The sequence below is a fragment of the Pristiophorus japonicus genome, chromosome 17 (genome assembly GCF_044704955.1).
Source record: "Pristiophorus japonicus isolate sPriJap1 chromosome 17, sPriJap1.hap1, whole genome shotgun sequence".
Classification (NCBI taxonomy): Eukaryota; Metazoa; Chordata; class Chondrichthyes; family Pristiophoridae; genus Pristiophorus; species Pristiophorus japonicus.
Genome location: NC_091993.1, coordinates 96,391,464 through 96,416,317, shown reverse-complemented (window position 1 = coordinate 96,416,317; position 24,854 = coordinate 96,391,464). Strand labels below are relative to the sequence as shown.

At 44.2% G+C, this 24,854-nt stretch overlaps 2 protein-coding genes and 1 long non-coding RNA gene across 5 annotated transcripts in view; 1 reads left to right on the top strand and 2 right to left on the bottom strand.

Annotated features, from left to right (window-relative positions):
* The window catches only part of LOC139227866 (mitogen-activated protein kinase 14), a 164,248-nt gene extending 143,941 nt beyond the window's left edge, over positions 1 to 20,307 (bottom strand). The window contains exons 1-4 of one of the 3 annotated variants that reach the window (XM_070858955.1): positions 20,184 to 20,306; positions 11,749 to 11,775; positions 4,373 to 4,504; positions 2,987 to 3,654 (exon numbers count right to left, since the gene is read on the bottom strand). In XM_070858955.1, the coding sequence (XP_070715056.1) occupies positions 3,572 to 3,654; positions 4,373 to 4,504; positions 11,749 to 11,775; positions 20,184 to 20,193 (252 nt within the window). In that variant the 5' untranslated portion in view covers positions 20,194 to 20,306 and the 3' untranslated portion in view covers positions 2,987 to 3,571. Of the gene's footprint in view, positions 1 to 2,986; positions 3,655 to 4,372; positions 4,505 to 11,748; positions 11,776 to 20,183 lie in introns of those variants that run through there. The other 2 variants (XM_070858957.1, XM_070858956.1) reach the window with 2 other exon arrangements.
* Positions 16,727 to 20,162, bottom strand: LOC139227868 (uncharacterized). The gene is made up of 3 exons (XR_011587482.1): positions 18,847 to 20,162; positions 18,569 to 18,731; positions 16,727 to 18,329 (listed from the first exon to the last, which is right to left on the bottom strand). It is a non-coding gene; the product is annotated as an uncharacterized lncRNA (long non-coding RNA).
* Positions 19,805 to 24,854, top strand: part of LOC139227867 (protein FAM107B-like) — a 94,389-nt gene continuing 89,339 nt past the window's right edge. The window contains exon 1 of the mRNA XM_070858958.1: positions 19,805 to 20,460. Coding sequence (XP_070715059.1) covers positions 20,251 to 20,460 — 210 coding nt within the window. The 5' untranslated portion in view covers positions 19,805 to 20,250. The remainder of the gene's footprint in view (positions 20,461 to 24,854) is intronic.

The window sequence follows — 24,854 nt, the reverse complement described above, 5'->3', positions numbered from 1 at the left end:
ATGCTATTATAAGGTAGGCAAGATCAATAATTATTTTATATTCCTGAAGGTGAATCGATGAGATTACTTACAAAAATGAACAAAGGGACCAAGTACAATAACGAAAGAGGGGAATCTCACAATCATATCGTACCCGGCATCTGACCCTCTTTATACTGCATGGCTGGAACTGCAATCTCCTGCCCAGAAGAGACCTCCGTACATGTGTCATTACAGCATAAACAGAGCTCCACTACCACCAGTTAAAGTTTATATTTAGCGACTGTGGGCTGCGGTATCCCAAGCAGTTTGTCACAACACTCCTCTCCGGAGTTAGGTTGGGCCCACTTTGCAGTGACACTAAATATGCAGACTGAAAAAAATTAATGCTTTTATTATCACAGGCAGATTCTTTCCTAACTGAAATCAGTTTAGCTTATATAAAATAGTATAAATCACTAACAGAACTGAGGGGTAAAGGCCTCAACCTTGCAACAAATTCATGCCAGCAACCTATGTGTCACCCATGGCCCTGTGGTAACGCTCTTGCCTCCGAGTCAGAAGGTAGCATGTTCAAACTCCAAAGACTTGAGCATATAATCTAGACTGACACTACAGTGCAGTAGTGTGGAGAGTTTTACACTGTTGAAGGTGCTCTCTTTTGGATGAGTTGTTAAACTGAGCCAACCTTCCAAATGTCCAGGTAGACTAAAAGATCTCATTGCACTATTCAAAGGACAGGGAGGTATTCAAGGTGTCCTAGTCAAGACTTTGTCCTTAACTGTCAGCGAGTAGCACACTTGCCTCTGAATCAGAAAGTTGTGGGTTCAAATCCCACTCCAGGATTTAAGTACATAAATCTAGGTTGACACTCTAGTGAGGTGCCGTCTTTCAGATGAGATGTTAAACCAAGTCCCTGTCTGCCCTCTCAGGTGGACGTAAAAGATCCCAGGGCACTATTTCGAAGAGCAGGGAGTTATCCCTTTCTTTCTTTAACTTACACCACTTACAAAAACAAATGATCTGGTTACTTATCTCATTGCTGTTTGTGGGATCTTACTTTTGACAAATTTGTAGCCGTGTTTGCATACATTACAACAGTGACTACACTTCAAAAATACTCATTGGGCTGTGAAATGCTTTGTAACATCTGGATAACATAAAAGAGGCAAGATAAATTCAAGTTTTTTCTTCTTTCAAAAGGACTTGTTCCTCAAGGAGAAAGGCAGGTTCCTTCCAAAAACCAGGGAAAGGATTGTTTATACCAATTTCTTCCGTGGGCTCCTCCAATTACAAGAGAGGGATCAGAATATTTCTTCCCGACTGCCAGCTTCAGTCAATAAAACAAATCCACTGCCCTGGGCTCGAGAATTATTGTCTGGAGCATGTTTCATCTGGAATATTTTTCATCTGGAACCTGCTTATAGCACTATTTCCCTTCCCAGAGGCAGGAGAGCTAAGTCTGTTGATGGTGCACCCCCAACTCTGCATTGCATATAACATTATTTCAAAACAAACCATCATGAGCAGTGCGCTGTTCCAGTTAAAGAGCTGTTAATGCTGTAACATTTAACTTTAGTAAAACCTCGAAACAGGAACAGTCTAAATAGAATAAACTAAAGACATGTTAGTGTAATAGGATTGTACTGTATTGAGCAACCACTTGCTTTCTTGCATATGGCATTACAAGGTGCTCATCATAGTTTGAATTAGTTCAACTATCAGCTAGGTAATGCCATCTCTTACATAAGTGATGTAACACAATATTAAAAAAAAGCCAATGTATTGCTGGTTAAAATTGACAACTGACAAAAATTTCAGAAACACATATCAGAGCTGAAACATGAATACTTTTGCAAGTGTCAGTATCTTATGAATAACACAGGTTGGATACACTATAAAGTTCTCTATACTGTTCCAATAATATGGCTTAACCTCAGAAGAACACCCATACGCCAATTGCTTCCCATTAGCTTTTCTGAGTATTATTGCCACTTTGTATCAAGGTGAAATAGAAGGTTCTGTCTTTTGTGTCCTTATATATCCTGTTCCTATAAAATTGTAGCTAGGTCTTTGCACTAGTGTTTAAAATGGAGCTGTGTCAATTGCTTCTGAAGGAATTTATTTGATCTTTGCCTTGGGTTTGAGTTTTAAGCATTGGGCAATAGTGTTTGAAGAATAGCTGGCTGTTAACAAAATTCTCAGGGTGTGAGCGACATTAGCAAGGCTGCATTTATTCATCATATAAGTGCAAGCCTTTCTTTTTCACGTACAGAAAAATATCATTCCCAAGATAAAAATACATTTTATAATTCATTTCACTGGCTCCCTGCTGGAATTTATCCATTAAGTAGCTGAACTATGCGGACAAGAAAAGTCTCAAGCTCATTCGGGGTGGCAGTATGAGTGCTGCAAATGCCTAAATTCTTAGCAAATCCATGTACCAGAATGCAGAAATTCAGAGTATGCAGTACATGCTGCACTAAAACATTCCACTGCTACCTCAGCCAGAAATGACTAATTTTTTTCTCTGAAGAGCTATAAGGGCAACACATAACCACAGATACAGATGCCACTCTTCAAAAGACTAAGAAAAAGACCATCAGCATTAAAATTCAAAACCAGTTTTCCCTGCAATGGTTGCTTTTATTTTTTTTTAAACTTTATACTTCTGCCCAAAATTATGATAATTCCTCGAATTGCAGATAACATTTTCCAAGAATATAAACTGCAGCTTCAATATCAAAGGAAAAACAGGAAACTTCAACCAGGAAATGTTCAACAGATTGACTACTTTAAGATTCAGTAACCAATGGGCCAATAAAACCAATGCAGTCACTGTGTTCCAAGTAACTAACCGTTTTAAGGCAGGTTGGGCATAGTCATCATTGCTACAATCAGCCACTTTATAGATTCCAATAGACTATTTATCCAAAAATAACCATTGAAGATTGTTAATGTTCTGGTTAAGCATCCCACTTTATAAACTTTACCACAACACCCTAAATTATGAATAAAGCATTACATTTATTATTAACCTATAGTACACATAGTTTTGGGAAGACAGCAGCAAACATAGTCAACGGGACCAATATACAACAATCTCATCATCTCGGACAAAAGAAGCCAAAACAAAATTACCTCTTTTAAAAAAAAAATTGAAACTTTAGTATTTTATATTAAGTTCAGAAATTGAAAAAGAAACCCATTTTAAATGATTATTTCAGGATTATAGTTCCAATTTTTAAAAAATCAGAAAGGTTACTACATAAATACTTCCTTCAAAATTGCAATAATCAAAGATCTTGTCTAATTGCCTGACTAGTCTTTCATGTTGTTTTCAAGTGCAACAGAAGATTTGCTATAAGCATACACCTTGGAATTAAGGGACAGATTTAATGCGGACCGTGTATACACTTTTCCATTGGCCAGTGTTTCTTCCAATCACCTCCAGGATAGCACGAGAGGATAGACAGTAGAGTGTTCAATTCTTGTACAGAAAGAAAACATTATCTGATCTTAATCCTTGTTGAATGGTTTTGCTAAATATATTGTTCCTCTTAGGTTCTTCTTCAAGTTTGGACTGCTGGTGTCATTTAATAAACAAAACATAAACACCCATGACAAGGCAAGATAGTGCCACTGGTACATGAAGCCTCGTTCCTATTACTGCAGCTGTAAGGAAACATAGTTTTACTTAGTATTCGTTCATTTTTTTTCTTTACAAATACAATAAATCTAAACACACGGCAATTTAAAATATCATGTTCAGGATCATTGCAAATCCCTTTAGTGAGGTGTCCCAATGTAATGATGTTCCAACATGCGCCATGGATGGGTAGTGTTTGGGTTCATGTCTGTGCTTAACCACATAAGGAAGTCTCAATCTCTGCTGTGCCATAGGGAGAGGCACAAGAGGACCGTCGGTATTTCATCACAAAGTGGCAGGACAGATTGATGGGAGTCACAACAGGTTACTCCACACACCCTCTAATGGCCTGCTCAAAGTGACACTGGCCAAGAATAGGGTTACCTGCTCTTCTTGTCTGAGAACTATATGGTGCAAAGAAGATCTAAAGTCAGTAAAAAAAAAACATTAAAATATTGCTGGTATGGGGGAAGGTCAAATCCCAATTTAATTTATTTTATGATTTTTGTCAATGATTATTTTAAAATCACATTCCTTGTTCCATTTGTACAACAATAATTTGTTAACCAATACTGATGAGTTTTAATACTCAATACAAACTGTACCAATATGTCATACAAATCAAGTGTCACTATATGGTTGTTCTATAATTTCTCTCTAAGGATAATACCTGTAGTGATTTTACCATATTCTAAACCAGATTAAAGTTTTTGTTCATCAAATCTAGTATGCATATTTGTTTACCTTTGTAAAATACGCCCCATACTCCTTTCTTTTCGGAAAGTAACCATTTATTTAGTCGTGGAACTTTCTTTAAGTATGCACAGGTGCATATGAAAAGCAAGCCAAAAACCAGGAGCCCATCGAAAGAATATACTGTAAAACAGAAGAAGAAATTTGGTTGAAACTAAAAGGGCCTTATACAGTGCATTTAAGATGCATTCTTTAGATGTTAACAAATTATATAAAATCTGTATAATATATATTTGACAGCATTATACAGATACAACATCCCGAATCCGGAATTCAAAAAAACGGAATTGTCCGAATACTGGACATTTTTTTTTAGAAAACGCATTGCAGATGGAGTCGTCCAATGTGCCATCGGTCCGAGCCTTGCCGAATGACTCTCAACCCCGACCCAGAAGTGAACCGACCCGACTCTCAGTGTTTTAACGACTGACCCGAAATTCAGAAAAATACAAAAACCAACACGACCTCAGCCCCGAGGTTGCTGGATTCGGGACGTCAGATTTTCTTCTCCGAAATCTGGAAAAATACAAAAATTGGCCCAGAGGTTACCGGATTTGGGAAGTCGGATTTTCTTTTCCGAAATCCAGAAAAACCCGAAAACCGGCATGGCCTTGGTCCAGAGGTTGCTGGATTTGGGACAATGTACCTGTAATATGAATTCTAATACATGACTAGGCTGTTTTAATGTATTACGTTTGCAATACTGGAGGATGTAAAAAAGCATCGAAAACGCTAAACTCACGCAGGATGCAGCCTCACTTTTTTTAATGCTGCTGACTTGTAACACTTGTCAACAGGCAACAGCATAAGTGAGGCACATTGAAGAATTATATCTTAGTCATACTGGCTGGGTTATAACTGCCTGTGGCAATGTTGCTTCAAGCTTCAGAGGAAACTGAAGTGCCAGGTAAATGTGCCCACTTCAACTGCGCAAAAAAAAATATTTATAGATTTGAGACTCTGACCTGAGACGAAAAGGGCTGTGCGTCATAGTGGTAATCTGATTTTTTTTAATAAAGTCTATTTAATAATATAAAATGGTACGTCTAGGATGCATTTCCTGTCTATTACACTTAAATTTCCATGTGATTACACTTTTTAAAAAGCGTAAAGATACAAAGGCAGTCATTTAAAATGTACAAAGAAAGTTTCCATGAAGAAACAATTCCAGAGCCTGCATGCAGCCTTTCAGTTGACCTTAGGAATCACACTTAAAAAAGACAAGACAAAGGCAGGGCTTTGACCAGCAGACTGAAATACAATTAAGCTCAGAATGAACTCACCCAGTCTTTATTAACAGCAATTAGACGGTGTGGTCTTAAAAGAGTGCAGTCAAGAGTCCTGTGGGAGGTTACTGCTAGAGGCTGCCTCCTAGTTTTATTTATTTTTCTCTGCCATTTATGATGAGCAACAAACGTACATTTTTTTTTAAAATGTGGATTTTAAGAGTTCTTGCTCAGTGACTTAAGAAGACTGTCACTGTAGGATTTGGCTGCCTACTATTCTCTAAATCAGGGGCACTGTATGATACGGTGGAATAACTTGTCATATAGTAATGTAATGAGCTAAAATTATTAACTCTTGTCAAAGGTGTTGAAAATGAAAAACATTAAAAATTATCAGCCTTTAGCAGCTCTGTACAACTTTTTAAATTTAAAAAGGGCAAAGATGCTATTTGGTGAATTCATCAGTAAGAGTATGAGGCTAGTCTAACCCATCAATGGCAGCGCAAAACATGGTTGTGGATCCAAACCAGCTGCACTGTATTTAAAAAAAGTCTAAATGAATTATTGATGCAAAATGCACTGTTGAACAGGAGCTTTTGTTATAGTTATACTCGAAGACTAAGTTGACTTGTTCTCTGTGGAATTTATTGTTTTATATTGCTAGCTGATCACCTATGGGAATGCTTACAGTAAATCTGATTACATGTTGAATTATAAACAGCAGCTGTACTATAATGTGTAATACACAATGTAGTAACATCCTGGGACTATGTTTAAGATAGTCTGTGCCTTTAAGGCTAGAAAGACTAATTGCATAAATAAACACAGCCTGTGACTATTTGGAGTTTTACTGCTGTTTGATTAGGGAACTTTCCCCGAGATGTTTGCCACTATCAAAACATCCAGCATTTTAAGATTTGTTTTGTAACTGAGCGTGCATGCTGGACCTAATGGGCTGGATTTTGTGGTAAGAATATTTAGGAGTAAATTGGACAGCAACTTCTGGCATCCACGCATGCACAGTTTAACGTGGAAATCAGGAAGTTGCTCTGCTCCTCCACAAGGTTCGCTACCCCGGTACCTTGCCAAGAGACTCAGCACTCAAATGCATATATTTCGGGTGTGAATTTGCGGTACTTTGTTAGAAATCAGGAATACCTAAAAATGTATAAAACTGATATGAATGCTATGTTTTAAATCGTTGTTTCGAACTAGAGACAAAGGCCCCAAGTTTCCACACGCGGCGAAAAAGGCGCACCCCAGAGCTGGGCGCCTGTTTTTCGCGCCGGAAAAAAAGTGCGGTATTCTGCTCGATGTCTGCTTGGCGTGGCGCACAGGGGGCGGAGCCTACCACTCGTGCCGATTTTGTAAGTAGGAGGGGGCGGGTACAATTGAAATGAGGCTTCTTGGTGCCGGCAACCCTGCGCGTGCGTGTTGGAGCGTTTGCGCATGCGCAGTCTGAAGTAAACATTGGCACTCGGCCATTTTTAAAAGTGCTGCAGAAAAAGTGAAGATTTGTTTCTTGGACCCCTGCAAAGGCTTGTATTTTAATTTTCTTGATATTTCTGTGTGTGAGGGAGTGCTTTTAGCAGCACTGCTGAATAAATCACCTGCTAAAATCAGTGAGTTCAGCTTTTCATTGCTAAACTTGCAGAACCGGTGCCTGCAAATTAAGGACTGTGTGTTTGGAGAAATAAGAGTGCCAATTCAACTTTGCAATGGATCAACGTCCACCAAGAACAAAGAATTTCCTGCGTGAGGAAGTGGAGATATTAGCAAATCTGCTCTCACCATATCACAGATCTCAGTGACAACTTCCCTGCGAAAACGCAGCCTTTTCACACAATCAGCCGCGCTCATGTCCAGGTACGAGCGCCTGGTTCGATATTGTCGACGTGGGTAAGGTCTCCTGCCCATCAACCTAAAGGCTACGACGTTCCTGGTGCGGTGAGCTCTAATCAATTCTCTCCTATGCAGTGAATAGATGGCAAACCATTGCATAATATGTGGTGTTGACAATGCAGCACCCATTCTGCAAATTTAAATATAAAACTGTCTATGTGGCTGCCTCTCCCTGTCCAAATGGCCTCAGTCCCCCTCACAGCTCGAAGGCTGCTGCTGTATCTTTGGCTGCTGGCCAGCCACTGACGCCGCCCCTAAAGTGTGGCCGAATGGCCTCAAGAACCTTAATGAGCTGCGTGTGTCCTGCGTTGATTCTTCGGCTGCCAGCCAGCCATTGACGCCGCTGCAATCCCATGGCCGAATGGCCTCAAGTCCATCCGGGTGCTGCATCTTCGCGGGGAATGAAGGCCTGCCTCAAACACCGCAGCTCAGCTCGATGGCTGCTTGCTGCCTGCCATGCCGTCGAGACACTGACGCCACACCCCTGCCTCAAGCACCGCAAGCTCAGCTCGAAGGCTGCTTGCTGCCTGCCGCCGAGACACTGACGCCACACCGCTGCCTGAAAGGCCTGCCTGAAGCACTTTCACACAGGTAGGAACATGGTTTATTTAATCTTTTCTTTGCTTATAAATTTTTATTAAGGTTGGATTTATTTGTATATTTGTATAAGTATAACTAAGGATTGATTGTAGAATGTAATGACTTCCCTTCCCCCACCACCTCGTTCCCTATGCCTAATTTGTAACCTGCACCTGATTTTTTAAAGTGTAGACAAGGTTTTTTCAAGCGTACAAAAATCTTCACTTACTCCATTCTAAGTTAGTTTGGAGTACGTTTTCACTGTGGAAACTTTGAAATCAGGCGTCAGTGGCCGGACACGCCCCCTTTTGAAAAAAAAAATTCTGTTCCAAAGTGAAACTGTTCTACCTGACTAGAACTGCAGAAAACTATGGCCCCAAGTTTCCACACGCGGCAAAGCAGGCGCCCCTCCGAGCTGGGCGCCCGTTTCTCGCGCCGAAAACGGCGCTTGAAAAAAAAACGCGGTATTCTCGAGCGTCTTGCAGCTCAATGTCTGCTTGGCGCGGCGCACAGGGGGCGGAGCCTACCCCTCGCGCCGATTTTGTAAGTAGGAGGGGGCGGGTACAATTTAAATGAGTTTTTTTGGTGTCGGCAACCCTGCGCGTGCGCGTTGGAGCGTTCGCGCACGCGCAGTCTGAAGTAAACATTGGCACTCGGCCATTTTAAAAAGTGCTGCAGAAAAAGTGAAAATTTGTTTATTGAACCCTTGCAAAGGCTTGCATTTTAATTTTCTTGATATTTCTGTGTGTGAGGGAGTGCATTCTGTAATTAAAGCTAGACTGTGATAAACGGGACACATGCACTTGTTTGAGACTATTCAAATTTTTTGTAGCTGTTCAATTTTTAAATTTTTTTAATAAAACCATATTGCCCTTCCATGATCAGCACTGAGGCTTCTTGCAGCTTTCTCCCCCTGCCGTCCGTTGGGCCCGACGGCAAATGGCTGCCTAAAGCACTCAGGCTTCTTGCAGCTTTCTCCCTCCCCCTGCCGTCGGTCGGTCCCGATGGCAAACGGCTGCCTGAAGCACTCAGGCTTCTTGCAGCTTTCTCCCTCCCCCTGCCGTCGGTCGGTTCCGACGGCAAACCGCTGCCTGAAGCACTTTCACACAGGTAGGAACATGGTTTATTTAATCTTTTCTTTGCTTATAAACTTTTATTCAGGTTGGATTTATTTGTATAATATTTGTATAAGTATAACTAAGGATTGATTGTAGAATTTAATGACATCCCTTCCCCCCCACCTCGTTCCCGACGCCTAATTTGTAACCTGCGCCTGATTTTTTAATGTGTAGACAAGGTTTTTTCAAGCCTACAAAAATCTTCACTTGCTCCATTCTAAGTTAGTTTGGAGTACGTTTTCAATGTGAAAACTTTCAAATCTGGTGTCAGTGGCCGGACACGCCCCCTTTTGAAAAAGAAATTCTGTTCAAAAAGTGAAACTGTTCTACCTGACTAGAACTGCAGAAAACTTAAATGTGGAGAATTGCGATTTCTAAGATACTCCGTTCTCCACCAGTTGCTCCTAAAAATCAGGAGCAAATCATGTGGAAACTTGGGGCCCTAAATGTGGAGAATTCCGATTTCTAAGCTACTCCGTTCTACACCAGTTGCTCCTAAAAATCAGGAGCAAATCATGTGGAAACTTGGGGCCAAAGTGTCTCCTTAGAATGATAGTAGATGCTTAGAAATGCTAATGTTTTGTTACCCTGCTGAGATGTTATAGCATTCTGCACTATGACAACCATTATCTGTGGTTTTCAAGTTAAAGCTTTAGTTTCGTTTATGTATCGTCAAGACAATTTGTTTCAGAAAGACTTAGAATGGATAGAAGTTGAGTTAACGTAAACATGTTGCTACATCATAAAGGAGATAACGATCCTGAGCGGGCAGTTTTCTGGTTTGGGCCTCATAGTTCAAAGGGGAGAGGGCTAAGGCTTTGTGTTGATTGTACCATAGAGAATAGGGACAAGAGAAATGAAATGATTTCAACAGGAAGAAATCCTGGGTTAGTGTAAACAGAGAATGATATGTTGCCAAAATTGTAAGACATCTTTAGGACGGACTTTGTTTCGAGAATCGAGACAAAGAACTGGAAACCTTATTGTATATTAAGTTTTATGGGGAACCTCTATAGTTCAAGAGGTCTAGGGTCAGGCCCACCCCTAAAAAGGGAATAAAATTAGTCTAATCAAGATTGACCGCACAAATGGTGTGAAGGGAGTGAAACAGAAGTCGCGCTGGTTGAACGAGTGATCCCATGCTTTACCAAAGGAAGCTCTAGACAGAGAAAGAAACTGCAAGCCAGAGAACTGCTCACGTGCGCCAGACATTTGTCTGATTGGGATGGGTATCAACTACCTGTTACGGTTGTATGTTTTAGCTGTATAACTAATGTGTTATATTCCATCTTAAACTGTGATTAAACACAATATATCCACCAAATCGGTTTACAGTCGATTATTAAAGTGACAGAGATAGTCTTAAACTTGGCTATTTCTCACAATTTACTCACTAGATACCCACCAAACTCACTAGAAAAAGCTAGGACTTGTTCATTCAAATGTAATGCAAGTTAATTTGTAACACTGTGCCAAACAACCTTTCTGGCACTGAAAATTTACTTTAAAAAAAGTATGGACTCTCATTCCTTCAAATTTTAATTATTGTTGGAGATTTTTTTTTTTAATTAACTTTTTTTCTTTTTTCTGTCTCTTATCCCTCTCTCTCTCTCTCTCTCTCTCAATCCCATATTTCTTTCCCTCTCTTCACTTTGCTTTCTGCACATGATTTTGACATTGAATTAAATATTCTTACACTTCCTGGTTCAGACACTGCGTGTCTCAGTAAGGATTCTTCTATCAGATTGGTTGAGGAGACATACCATTCCTTGCCCTGTTCACACGGGTCCCAGATCCCCTGTAGAGGGCGCAGCTTGATTTTGCTCTGTAATTACTGCAAGTCACAGTGCGAAAGCCCACAGAAAGTCTGTGGGCAAGTGTAAGTGTAATGAACAGTGAGCGCCGTTCATTCGCCATGGACTGCAAAATCCGTGGCATTGCATTATCCGAGTAAATTTCTCACGACTGCTGCTCAATGTCAGGGCTGTTGTACTATGTAGAACACAATGTGTTACTTTTCAGCAGTTGTATGTTTCTTTATCAATTAGACTTTGTAGCCCTAAATAAATAGAATAAATGCAGTCAAAAATGACTTAAAAAGGTGCAAAGATTGTGCAGTATAATGCTTTGTTCCTGCCGTTGCTCTGTAGAATCCAAATGTTACTTTTGTTTTATCATTTCCACCCCCAGTATAACCTGAAAATTTCTATCAGACAGTATGTGACATCTGAAGTGTGCACATATGTAAATAACGTTTCCATAATATAGGTTGCTATTAGCCGATCTCATGGTAATTTGTATCAGTGTTAGGGCCACTGTTTTTTTACTATCTTTATTTAATGTCCAGGATGTAGGTGTTGGGGGAACGGTCTCCAAGTTTGCAGATGATAAAGATTTGTAAGATTGTTAGGATTGTGTATGAGAAAAAAACTCTGCAAAACTTGATGTGATATGAGAATGGGTCCACAACTGGCAAATGGTATTCAACTTAAATAAATGTAGTGTTATGCATGTGGACAGGACCAACACAAAGTATACTTACACCCTATAAAAGGTACAGAACTGAAGTCTGTTGAAAAAGAAAAGATCAGTGTTATAGTACACAATTCTCAAAATGTTCACCATCAGTACCGTGAAGCAATAGCCAAAGCAAATAGGGTATTAGATTGCATTGCCAGGACAATGCTATGTAAAACAAGAGACACCATTTTGTCAATGGCATAAAACTTTGGTCAGGCCTCACTTAGAATACTGTGTCCAGTTTTGTTCCCTCACATGCTGGGTGATATAAAGGCTTTATAAAAGATTCAGAAGGCGGCTACTAGAATGATACACAGCTTAAAACACAGAAAGCACAGAATACAAAAAGGTGGCTGGAATACTAAGTAAAATCAATTATTGTCAATATGGCCTGGGCGACTAATGTTGATTACCTACGAGGGTTCGGAGAGGAACTTTTCAGATTTATTTTTCCCTAAATTGGCTTTGGTTTTACAAAAATGTTTTTTTGCCTCTCTCAGGAGATTACACAGGTGCTGGTGGGTGGGGGTTGATGTGAATCATGTTGCTTAAGGCATTTCAAATGGACCAGCTGGTCTTCTATTGCCCATTATTTGCATAGATTCATATGTTCCTTAAAGATTACAGTATTACATCATCTACATTCCTAAGTAAACACTGGGTCATTTCAGTCAAAGGTTAATGGTTTATCAGGCTAGCAATCAAAAAGCTGGCTTTGTTTATGGAAGCTCAATTAAGAGCCTGCTAGCAGTGTGGCTCCACTATTTTGTGATCTTGGAAAGTTTTTCTATTCCTTGTGAATTATTGCCTTTGGTTCTTTATACTTTTCAAAAGATTTTGATGCAAAGATTTGCATTAGACAGTGAGAGACATTTGAAATGTGGAGAGAGAAATTGAGCACATGCATAAGTTTCATAATATTACAGATCAACCCATCCCAATTTAAAAGTAGTCTTTATTCCTAAGGTTATGCTGCAAGCACATTTATGCTGGAGCGCGTATCATTTAGAGAAAAATGTATTAAAGCAGATATGATCCGAAAATAGTATTACATGGTCTGAATAAAGCAGCACATGGAATCTATATGCATACAATTCTTTTTATTGGCATTAGTTTACACAAAGTCCTGGTAATCAGCAGTAATATTTTATTTGATAAACATGAAAATCATGTTATGATTTCTAATTCTTTTGTATGAACATCGCAAAGACATGGAATGTACTCACCATTTGCATCAACACTGATAGCAATTGTCAGCACAAAACCAGTAATAAAAACTATATATATGACAAACACACCACAGTTGATTTCAACCAGATCAGCAATTCTCCAGGGTATTGATGATAATTTACCAGACAGCCTAAGTAACTGAAAGGCCTGTAGGTGATAACTGGTCGCTGGAGGCTCAGACTCCATCCATTCAGCTCTAAATAATTCTGCAATTTGGTATTGAAACAGCGAGGGTAATGCTAGGTAGTGTGCACCACTATGTGCAAGCAGACTGACCATTAAGTTGCATGGCTTTAGTCCATTAAACTCCACCAGCATCCCTTGCACTCTTCAGGCCTCAAAATTCCTGCCAACCTGTATCTCAATTCTCTGGGCTTTGGCAATCACAGTGTGTTCCTACAAGGAGAGACTGTGCACTTCCAGATCAGACAAAATTAACCTATGTAGATTTCTACATAATTTCATTTGGAACTTCTGCAGCAGTGTTGAATTTCAATGCATGTCAAAAATGTACTTGACCCAAAATAGCTGTAACCTAATCCACACTAGATAATAGTCGGGTATTCCTCAAAATTGACTCCCAATTCAGGGGATTATTTGCACGATGGAGATGAAACACACAGATCCTTGCTAGCGGTTAGATTATTAAGGAGGGTGACTGGGCAACAACAACTTGTACTTATATTGCACCTTTAACGTAGTGAAATGTCCCAAGGCGCTTCACAGGAGTATTAGATAAAACAAATTGGCACTGAGCCGCATAAGTAGAAATTAGCGCAGGTGACCAAAAGCTTCCTCAAAGAGCTAGATTTTAAGGAGTGCCTTGAAGGAGGAAAGAGAGGTAGAGGTTTAGGCAAAAAGTTCCAGAGCAACAGAAGGCACGGACACCAATGGTTGAGCAATTATAATCAGGGATGGTCAAGAGGGCAGAATTAGAGCACAGACATCTCGGGAGGCGGGGGGGGGGGGAAGTGGGAGGGGGTTTATAGGGCTGGAGGAGATTACAGAGATAGGGAAGGGTGAGGCCATGGAGGGATTTGGAAATAAGGATAAAGAATTTTGAAATCAAGTCATTGCTTAATCGGAAGCCAATGTAGGTCAGTGAGCACAGGGGTGAAGCGTGAGCGGGACTTGGTGCAAGTTAGGACAGGGGCAGCCGAGTTTTGGATCACCTTAGTTTACGTAGGGTAGTGTGGGAGGCCAGCCAGGAATGCATTAGAATAATCAAGCCTAGAGGTAACAAAGGCATGGATGAGTGTTTCAGTAACTTTTTTTTAAACCTTTCAACAGAGTACATGAAAGTTTCTTGGATTTCTGAAGTTTTCATTTTTATTTTACTCACATGCACTCCACCACCAAACATCTTCAAGCAGGGCTGGAGGGGGGACGTATTGTCGGCTGTTAGAATCGGCCCCGAGCCCGAACAGAGGCTCGGGACTCGGCTGGAAAACAAGCCCGGTGATGGGGGGAGGGAGGTGTCAATCGGAAGGCTGCTGCACTGAGCCCGGAGAGGGAGGTGGCGCTCAGAAGGCTACTGCACTAGGCACAAGACTACAATGAGTCTGGGCGGGGGAAATGAGGGCGAAGTCACAAGACCTGGTCCATCCATACAGATCTTGGGGAAAGAGAACAAAGAACCTGTCCTGCCTGCCTGCCATTTTAAGCTTCTTGCAAAGGTAAAATTTAACTATAAGGGCAATACTGACAATACCATACCTTGGTGCAAGCCTTCTGCATGATGGTGCTACATAGGAGACAACTGATTCGACGTCATCGTATGAGGAACATCAGAGCCCGTAGGGTGCTGGGCAGGAGGCCTTACCCACGTTGGGTATATCAAGACAGGCGTTCATACCTGCACCTGAGTGACGCAGACTGTGTCAGAAGGCTGCGTTTCTGCAAAGAAGTTGTAACTGAGATCCGAGAGTTGGTGAAAGCAGACCGGCAACCTAGAAGCGTCAGGAGGACTGCTTTGTCAGTTGAAGTGAAGGTTACAGCTGCACTTTCATTCTATGCCTCAGGATAGTTTCAAACTACAATTGGGGATGTGTGCGCCATCTCTCAACATGCAACACCTGCTGCATTCGGCAGGTGACAGCTGCAGTATATGCACGGATGAATGACTACATAAAGTTCCCCATGACCGGCCAAGCAATGCGTGACAGGGTTGTGGGCTTCTTCAGGATTGCTGGCTTCCCAAAGGTACAGGGTATTGATTGTACCTACATCGCCTTGCGAGCACTTTTGGAGGATTCCGAGGTGTACAGGAACAGAAAAGGCTTCCACTCCATTAATGTACAGCTCGTGTGTGACATGCATCGCATCATGTCAGTCGATATGATACCCTGGGAGCACTCATGAGGTGTTCATCCTACGCGAGAGCATTATATCTGCCATGTTTCAGCAGCAGCTAGAAGGGCCAAGCTGGCTACTGGGAGACAAAGGGTACGGCCTCACCACCTGGCTCATGAAGCCCCTACTCGTAACCCGAACGAAAGCTGACCGGGAGTACAACATGTTGCACATTGCGACAAGCAGCATCAGAGAGAGGACCATTGGCATCTTGAAACAGCGTTTCCAATGCCTGGACCATTCTGGAGACTACTTGCTATACGCCCCAGAGATTGTCAATCAGTTCACTGTTGTACGCTGCATGACTTAGCCATCATGAGGCAGCAGCAGCTGGTAGGAGAAGACGATCCATACCTCGGGTGGCTATCAGCAAGGGCAGACATAGACGAGGAGGTCCAACACCGCCTCCAGTGTGCCAGCACAGCCTTCGGTCACCCGAGGAAGAGAGTGTTTGAAGATCAGGCCCTCAAATCTGGCACCAAGCTTAAGGTCTACAGGGCTGTAGTGATACCTGCCCGCTTGTTTGGCTCAGAGATGTGGACCATATACAGCAGACACCTCAACTCGCTGGAGAAATACCACCAACGATGTTGTCGCAAGATCCTGCAAATCCCCTGGGAGGATAGACGCACCAACGTCAGTGTTCTCTATCAGGCCAACATCTCCAGCATCAAAGCACTGACCACACTCGACCAGTTCCATTGGGCGGGCCACATTGTCCGCATGTCTGACACAAGACTCCCAAAGCAAGCGCTCTACTCGGAACTCCTACACGGCAAGCGAACCCCAGGTGGGCAGAGTAAGTGTTTCAAGGACACCCTCAAAGCCTCCTTGATAAAGTGCAACATCCCCACCAACACCTGGGAATCCCTGGCCAAAGACCGCCCTAAGTGGAGGAAGAGCATCCAGCAGGGCGCTGAGCACCTCGAGTCTCATCGCCGAGAGCATGCAGAAAACAAGCGCAGGCAGCGGAAGGAGCGTATGGCAAACCAGACTCCCCACCCACCCTTTCCTTCAACCACTGTCGGTCCCATTTGTGACCGAGACTGTAATTCCCGTATTGGAGTATACAGTCACCTGCGAACTCACTTTGAGTGGAAGCAAGTCTTCCTCGATTTCGAGGGACTGCCTATGATGATGATGGTAGGAGAAGACCCACCTGCGGTGAGAATGGCTGATAATAATGATGAGGAAGATGCAGATGACGAGCAGGACGAGGAGGAGGAAGCCACGCAAGTAACTGAACCTGAAGCACGACAGCAGAGGAGGGCTGGCCATCGTGCCCCTTTAGCAATTGCTCGACTCTTGCGCCAGCAGCTCATCCGTGAATGCTTTGCTACCTGAAGGCTCAGTGACAACTATTCCACATCGACCATGTTTACTGTTTGGACCTGTTCTGTAATGTTGTGTTAATGGAACAAATAATGGAAATGATTCCGATTTAATGTAAAATATATTTATTCAAAAGTTTAACAAATAGTTCTTAGTAATTAACTTTAAATTTTGATACAAGAATAATTTTATTTAAGTTTTCAGTTACGATCACTTACCAACTCCAAGATCACTTACTAACTTTTAAACTTGTAAATTGACATAACTTATAAATATCTTTTAATTTGAGAACAACAGTTACAACAGTAACAATAACAGCAGCAAAGAAAGGCTGCACCCATCTCTCCTCCATCTTATTCTAAGACCGCCTACCACGCTTGTTTTTGGTGACTCCATCACCCCTGCCCGCAGGTAGTGGCACTGTGTTTCTGGAGTTGGTACCAAGCTTATTCTTTCCAAGTTCTCGGGTAGTGCGCACCTGTTGAGGGGAGGTGGGGGGGGGGGGGGGGGAGCGGCTTGGGGCTCTTCAGAGGCTGCCAAGGGGATTGGAGAGGGAGTGGCAGTTGATTCCGTCAATGGGTGTGGGGTTTGGCCGTGTTCCCTTATTGCAGCAGCTAACTCCAACATGCCATCCCTCATGCGCCCCAACAGTGTCTCAACGACCTGCAACATTCCCTCACTCATGTTGAGCAAAACTGTCTCAACTACCTGCGACATTCCCTTCCTCATGTTCAGTGATAATGTCTGCACCATCTCGGACATTCCCTCCCTGATGTTCACTGACAACACATCAGCTACCGGTGACATTTCCTCCCTCATGGTCACGGACATGGTTTCAGCTGACTGAGATATTCCCTCATTCATGGTCCCGGACAGTGTTCCCATTTCTCGTGAGATTTCTGTTACTTCTCCAGACAGTCCCGCTACCTCATCACCCACCCCACTGATGGTGTCCAGTAGTGATCGCGCAAGGTCAATGCTCTCCCCACTCATTGCCGTCATCTGAACTACATCGGTTAGATCCTGCACCTCAGAAGAGCGCGGTCGAGCAGTCGTTCCCCTCTTCTCCACGGGTGTGGCTCGCACCCCAACACTGGAACTCGCAGCCTCGGAAGGTGGGGCCCTGGGTGTGTCTCGCTGGACCACACCACTGGAACCCGCAGTCTCGGAAGGTGGGGCCCTGGGTGTGTCTCGCTGGACCACACCACTGGAACCCGCAGTCTCAGAAGGTGGAGCCCTGGATGTGTCTCGCTGGACCACACCACTGGGACCCACAGCCTCGGAAGGTGGGGCCCTGGGTGTCTCTCGCTGGACATCACTGGAACTCGCAGCCTCGGAAGGTGGGGCCCTGGGTGTGCCTCGCTGGACCACACCACTGCAACTCGCTGCCTCTGAAGGTGGGGCCCTAGGTGTGCCTCGTTGGACCACACCACTGGAACCCTCAGCCTCGGACGTTAGGAAACCATGGAATGTCTCACCAACACTCAAACTTTAGTCACAGGAGGGGCTGGCACCTCAATGGACAGCACCTGCACCGCCACCAACGTCAGTAAAAGTAGGGGCTTCATCCATCTGCATTCCCCCCCCCCCCATGCTCTTGGTCTAGAGGGAGGGTTTGTAAGATGTTCTCCGCTTCAGGCTCGTCCTCGTCTGAATCATCTTCTGCATTGTCAAGGTTGGCCTCAAGTTCTGCCAAATATAACAGAACACAGACAAATGGTTAACAGCAGAGGAGGGGGCAGGGTGGGTGGCATGAGTAGGCTCACACAGCGCAGGCAGCAGACTGATTTGAAGGACCACGATGAATGATAGCACATTGCATCAACCGAAGCGTAGCTAATGGAGACATCCCCAGGAACCAAAGCATGGCTAGCCCATGCAGTACTTATCATTTAGCAAAGCTAGACCGTGGAATTTGCAGGACTTACCCTATTCCTCAAATGTGGGCCCAGCTTGTGCAGTGGTGGTTGCTTTTCTCCAGGCAGGACCCATCAAAGCAGCGACCCTTTCTTCCAAGGGTGTCAGTGGCTGCAGATTTGCCGGGCCTCCTCCTGTTCGAGTTCTTTCCCTTTTATTATGTACCACCTTCCTCTGCGAAGATGAAAATGCAACCTTTTAGAGAGGGTGTCTTTCTGCTGGGTGGGACATATACAGCTGGTCACATTTACAATTGCAATTCCATTGAATAAATGAAAATATTACTTACACTAACTACTTGACCAAGGTCCTGCCACTTCTTTTTGCACTGGCCTCCAGATCTCATGGTGGTCACCATTGCGCAGTAATCTTCTGCAACTTGATTCCAGCGTTTCTTCATTTCTTTGGGTGGAACTTTTGTGTGACCTCTGCTGGTGTCCAGCTCCTGCTCTCAATCACAGTAACTAGTGCCTCCACCACCTTTAAGAAATTCTTGGTCCTTGCACCACATTGCCTTTTGTGTTGCTACAGATTCGATTTTTTCAATGCTCTCACACAGCACTCCTTCTCACACAACTAGCTCTTTAAAAATGGCAGATTGCCAATCCGGAGCTGTACGGCGCATGCACGTCCATTGATATAATGTAAAAAATTTCTTTTTTTTGGTCGCGCATGCACTGAAGGTGTAGCATCATTTTTCAGGTGCAGACAGCAGGCTCCACCCCACCCCCCCCCAGAGGTGACTGGACACACTGTGCAGCGTCAAATATGAATTATACATCAGGGAAACTTTGGCTAAATATTTCTAGTGCATTTCTGATCTAGAAAAACAGGTGTAACTCTGGCAATATGCCAGAAAATGGGCTAGGGCAAAATTGCACCCAATGTTAAGAGGTGGAAATAGGCAGTCTTATTTATGCTGCAGGAAAATAAGTCATTCAATCACTAAACTCATGCACGTGAGGTATGTGTGGTCTGTGTCTCTCCTGGTTAATGAGCATGCCAACACTCACTGGACACAGACAATGTCCATTGAGGTGAGTGCCTGGCATCCATGGAATTGCATCTCAACACAACTCTGCAAACCTATTGAAAGAAACTGAATTGGGCGAGATCAGAGACAAACTGGGGCAACGCTACCCTCGGGGGCGGGGGGGGGGGGGGGGTGGAGGTTTGAGAATGGTTCAGATGCAACCTAATCTGACAGCAGCACCCTCCCTGCGCAGCGATTGGCGAAGAGAACAAACGAGTGCCCGCCGATTGGAGGGCGCGGCTGCCAATCAGCCGGCGTGGCGCTTCCGCGATCAAGTTTGCCTGCCTGGCTGGCGGCGCGCTCCGGACCCCGAGCGAAACCGACGGCTGCACCTCGCGCCCTGATACTCTGGCCCTGGGAGAGCGAAGGCAAGCCAGCGCGGCTCGGCTCGACCCGACCCGCAGGCGATACCACCAGCCCTCCCTTGGCCCTGTTTGCCCAAAGCCTCCCGAGGCCTAACTCCGACAGCCACGTCCTTTTTAAAAAAAATCCCTTCCCTCCCCGCCGGCTGGCTCGCCGTCCGTCCGGCGGCGTTGCCGCAGGGCTGGGGAAGGGGAGGGTGGATGGGAAAAGCGACTGAGGTGGAGAATTACCGTTAGTCATGGCTGCGACCCGAATCGTCCGTCGCGCGCTGTCCTCCCGCTCCTTTATGACGCGTTCATGATCCGGCTCGTGCCTCCCAGACCCGAGGTAAACACACACAGCCAGGGAGAAGTAATCGAGCCCGACCGCCGTGCGGAATCGGCGCATCGATCCCAGCGATGTTCGCCTACGACTGCCTGCTGCGCAGTCCGCTCGCCCAGTCGCGCGGCCAGTTCCAGATGTTTCCACGCTCGGTCACTCTCAGCCACCCTCGCAGGCCCCGTCAGGGTAACTTACCGTTTGATTTTAAAATGGGATCTTTCTCAGTCTTTTAGTGGATAAGGTGTAAGCCATTTAGGACTGAGATGAGGAGAAACTTCTTCACTCAGAGAGTTGTTAACCTGTGGAATTCCCTGCCGCGGAGAGTTGTTGATGCCAGTTCATTGGATATATTCAAGAGGGAGTTAGATATGGCCCTTACGGCTAAAGGGCTCAAGGAGTATGGAGAGAAAGCAGGAAAGAGGTACTGAGGTGAATGATCAGCCATGATCTTATTGAGTGGTGGTGCAGGCTCGAAGGGCCGAATGGTCTGCTCCTGCACCTATTTTCTATATTTCTCTGTCTTTTTAAAAAAAAAAGTCATTATGACAAATACAAAAGAGAAATATGGCAGGAGGCTGAAAATCTGAAATAGAAACAGAAAGTGACGCAGCATCTGTGGAGAGAGAAAAACAGAGATAACGTTTCAGGTCGATGACCTTTCGCCAGAACTATGGCAATGGCCCAGGAGAAGCGAGAGTTCGGGGCCAGAAGAGGTGAGGGCGGGGTAGCACAGGCCAGCCCACACTGTGGTATATGTGCGCACTAGGTCCGTGCAGCAGAGCAGGTCTCCAGTCGTCTTGGTTAACCCTTTCCACTGGACCAAGACCTAGCTCTGTCAAGCCCGTGTGGTGGCTGGTGGGCAACGGCCACCACACGTTAAAAAAATCCACGCACAGGCATCTTCCACCCTTCAAAATGTAGTTCGGGACCTGGAATATTCATTGAAACACCTGTGAACTCATCCTTTTTTGGCGTGGAAGCAAGTCATCCTCATTTTGAGGGACTGCCTATGATGTAATGATGGAACTGTGGAATTATGACAAATGTAAGGCACATAATACAGTAGAGAACCAAGCTGAATATAGAAAGTACAAATAATAATTAATAACTTTTATTTATATAGTGCCTTTTACGTAGTAAAACATCCCAAGGCACTTCACAGCAGTGTTACATGACAAGCCAGATAAATTTGACACCGAGCCACAAAAGAAGAAATGAAGGCAGATGACCAAGAGCTTGGTTAAAGAGGCAGATTTTAAGGAGTGTCTTAAAGGAGAAGAGAGGCGTAGAGGTTTAGGGAGGGGCAAAGAGAGTATGCAAATAGATTAGCGGCTAACATAAAACGGAACCCAAGAGTTTTATAGATACTAAAACTATGTTATAAATACTAAAAGGCTAGTCAAAGTGGGTTGGGCTGATTAAGGACCAAAAAGGAGCTGCTCTTGTGGAGGCAGAGGACATGGCTGAGATACTAAATGAGTACTTTGCATCTGACTTCAGTAGAGAAAGTTTGTCACTCTTAGTTACCAGTGCAAGCATGTTAGGATTTTACACTGGTCTTTCTCAATCTGAACAAACTCCCGGGTTTCAGGCTGTTGAGGTCAGGGCCACCTGACTCCAGTTAAAATTGGCTCCCAAAATGCAAGGCAATGAGAGATTCACTGGTACTGTAATAATAATATAAAATAAAGACTGGTGGAATATTCATCTGCCTGTGTCATCATCAATGTTGTACATTATCCTTTGATCACCTCACTTGCTTCCATCTCTCCCAGTTGTCATTCAAAATGGTCACATCCCAAGTCTCGTGCCAACTTCCTCACTTGACATCTTGCTTTCTTCCATTAGACTCTACACCGAGCGAATCCTTATGCTTGCCGATTTCAATCTGCATTTCAACTCCTCTCCTCTGACTTCACTGCCTGTCCTACCCTTCACATAAACTCTGCCATCCATACCCATGGCCACCCTCTGGACTTTGCCAGCATTTGTGGACTCTCTGCACTTGAGGTCACGAACATTGATAGGGACATCTCTGACCACTTGTTTCTCATACCATCTATATTCCCTATACTTCTACAATTCCATAACCCTCAACATTCATCCAATTAAAAAAAAAACTCACCAACTCTCTTGTCCTCTCCTCTGAGCCGTCAACTTTCACGATACTGCTGCTGCTGACCTACTAAACCACAATTTCCCCTCCATTTCCTTCAGTGGCGTGACTTCACTTTTCACGCCTCAAAATTAGGCACAAGAGGTTCGGCACCTATATTTACAACTCACACCCACTGCCTACGAGGCTGCAGCAACAATGTCGTGCTTCATAAACTCAGGGCTTTACATAGAATTATATAGAATATACTGCACAGAAGCAGGTAATTTGGCCCAACTGGTCTATGGTGCACGAGCCTGTTCCTACCCTGCCCCCCCCCCCCCCATCTCAATTTATTCCCTTCTTCCTCATGTATACTTAAAGCCTCACCTTAAAAGCAGCAACACTATCTGCTTCAGCCGCCCTATATGGCAGCGAGCTGCACATTCTCACCACTCTCTGTGTAAATGTGCCTGTACATATAGGTATACAGCTCCTTTATATGTGTGATACCAGCAGTACTGTCAGCTTTTATGCTGTGCGTACTTTTGGTAAGAAATCTGGAGCTTTCAATCTAGTAATAATAGTATTTCTTAATGTACTTATCATTTTAAAATATGCCTACATAACAACAGTGACAATTTGTGTTATTCTTTGGATCAGTTGCCAGAAAGTTGATGTGGCAACAGTCTTTTTATTTCATAAAACGGTAGTGTTATATATGACTTAAGTAAACCCAATATCCAAAAAGGACTGAGATGTGACTCAGAATTACAGCCTAATCAGCTCGCAGCAGTGGGGAAAATGCTCAGAAGCATTTTACAGGATGGAATCTATGTTCATGTATAGAACACTGGGCACTGACTATTGCTTGAGTACAGTTACATGGCGACTGACAGCCCTCAGATGCCTTGTCCAAGTGGTCATTCTTCAGATGTGAGCCCAAATAGTAAGGACTAGAAAAAACGGGGCGGCAGCTTTTGAAATCTTGAAAAATTAGCGCCAGGAGCGAATTATTCCAAGCTTCCAGTAAATGGTCTGTTAGCACTCCAGGAAAGAACTAGCACGCTAAATCAAGCGCTAATGATCTCAGTAGGATGCTACAGGGGCACCACCAGCAGAGCGATAATGAATTTTAGGTGCAAGGCAATCAGGAATGATCTTTCACATTGGCTCCTTCCAGCTCTTAAAGGGGAGGTTGCATCATTGTGCAGATCCTCATTATCAGCATTGCTGACTGTGAAGGCGACCTGCAACCAACTCAATCCTCAGATCGTAATGGCTGATTCCACTCCCAGGGAGAGAGCTCGTCGTTTCACGGACGAGGCATTAGAGACATTGGTCGCGGGAGTGGAGCGAAGGAGGGCAGTGCTGTTCCTGGACACTGGCAGGAGGCCACTGCCCCAGGTGTTCAGGGCAATGTGGAGGGAAGTGGCCCAGGAGGTCTCGGCCAGTAGTGTGGTCATACGCAGCCTGACACAGTGCTGGAAGAAATTTAACAACCTCACTTGGGTGGTCAAGGTGAGTACATGCTTCAACAGGTCCTACATACCAGCATCTGAACCTCAGTCTGTACACATTGCACAAAGCACCACACCTCCACCACTCTTCCACCAAGCATCTGCATCTACTCCAACTCATATCCACGTGTCATGCCGTGCCTACAATTACAGCTATTCAAATATGGCATGCGTATCTCCCAAACACATCACTATCATAGGCAGTCCCTCGGAGTCGAGGAAGACTTGCTTCCACTCTAAATTTGAGTCCTTAGGTGACTGAACGGTCCAATACGAGAACCACAGTCCCTGGACAGGTGGGACAGATAGTCGTTGAGGGAAAGGGTGGGTGGGACTGGTTTGCTGCACACTCTTTTCGCTGCCTACGCTTAATTTCTGCATGCTCTCGGCGATGAGACTCGAGGTGCTCAGCGCCCTCCCGGATGCACTTCCTCCACTTAGGGCGGTCTTTGGCCAGGGACTCCCAGGTGTCAGTGGGAATGCTGCACTTTATCAGGGAGGCTTTGAGGGTGTCCTTGTAAAGTTTCCTCTGTCTATCTTTGGGTCGTTTGCCGTGAAGGTGTTCAGAGTAGAGCGCTTGCTTTGGGAATCTCGTGATAGCTGGTCTCTGGACACATAGCTGGACTCTGACTCACACACATTCGTTTCTCTTGCAGGCCAAGACGGCCCACAATAGGAGGGAGCACCAGAGAACAGGCGGAGGTGATGTGCATCTCCAGCAGCTTTCAGCCCTTGAGGAGCAAGTGCTGCAACTCATTGGGCAGCAGGTGGTGGGCGCCGTGGATCCCATTGGGGACAACAACGGTATCTTCACCCCCTCTCCTCATCCCACATCCCCTCACACCGTAAGCCTTTCTCACTTTCCAGCTCCTGATAATGTCAGCATTCCTTGCTCTATTCCTGTCCCCCTGCCTCACCTTAACACAAGTCTTGTGCCTTTATGTTTGCAGATAATCAGCAACTAG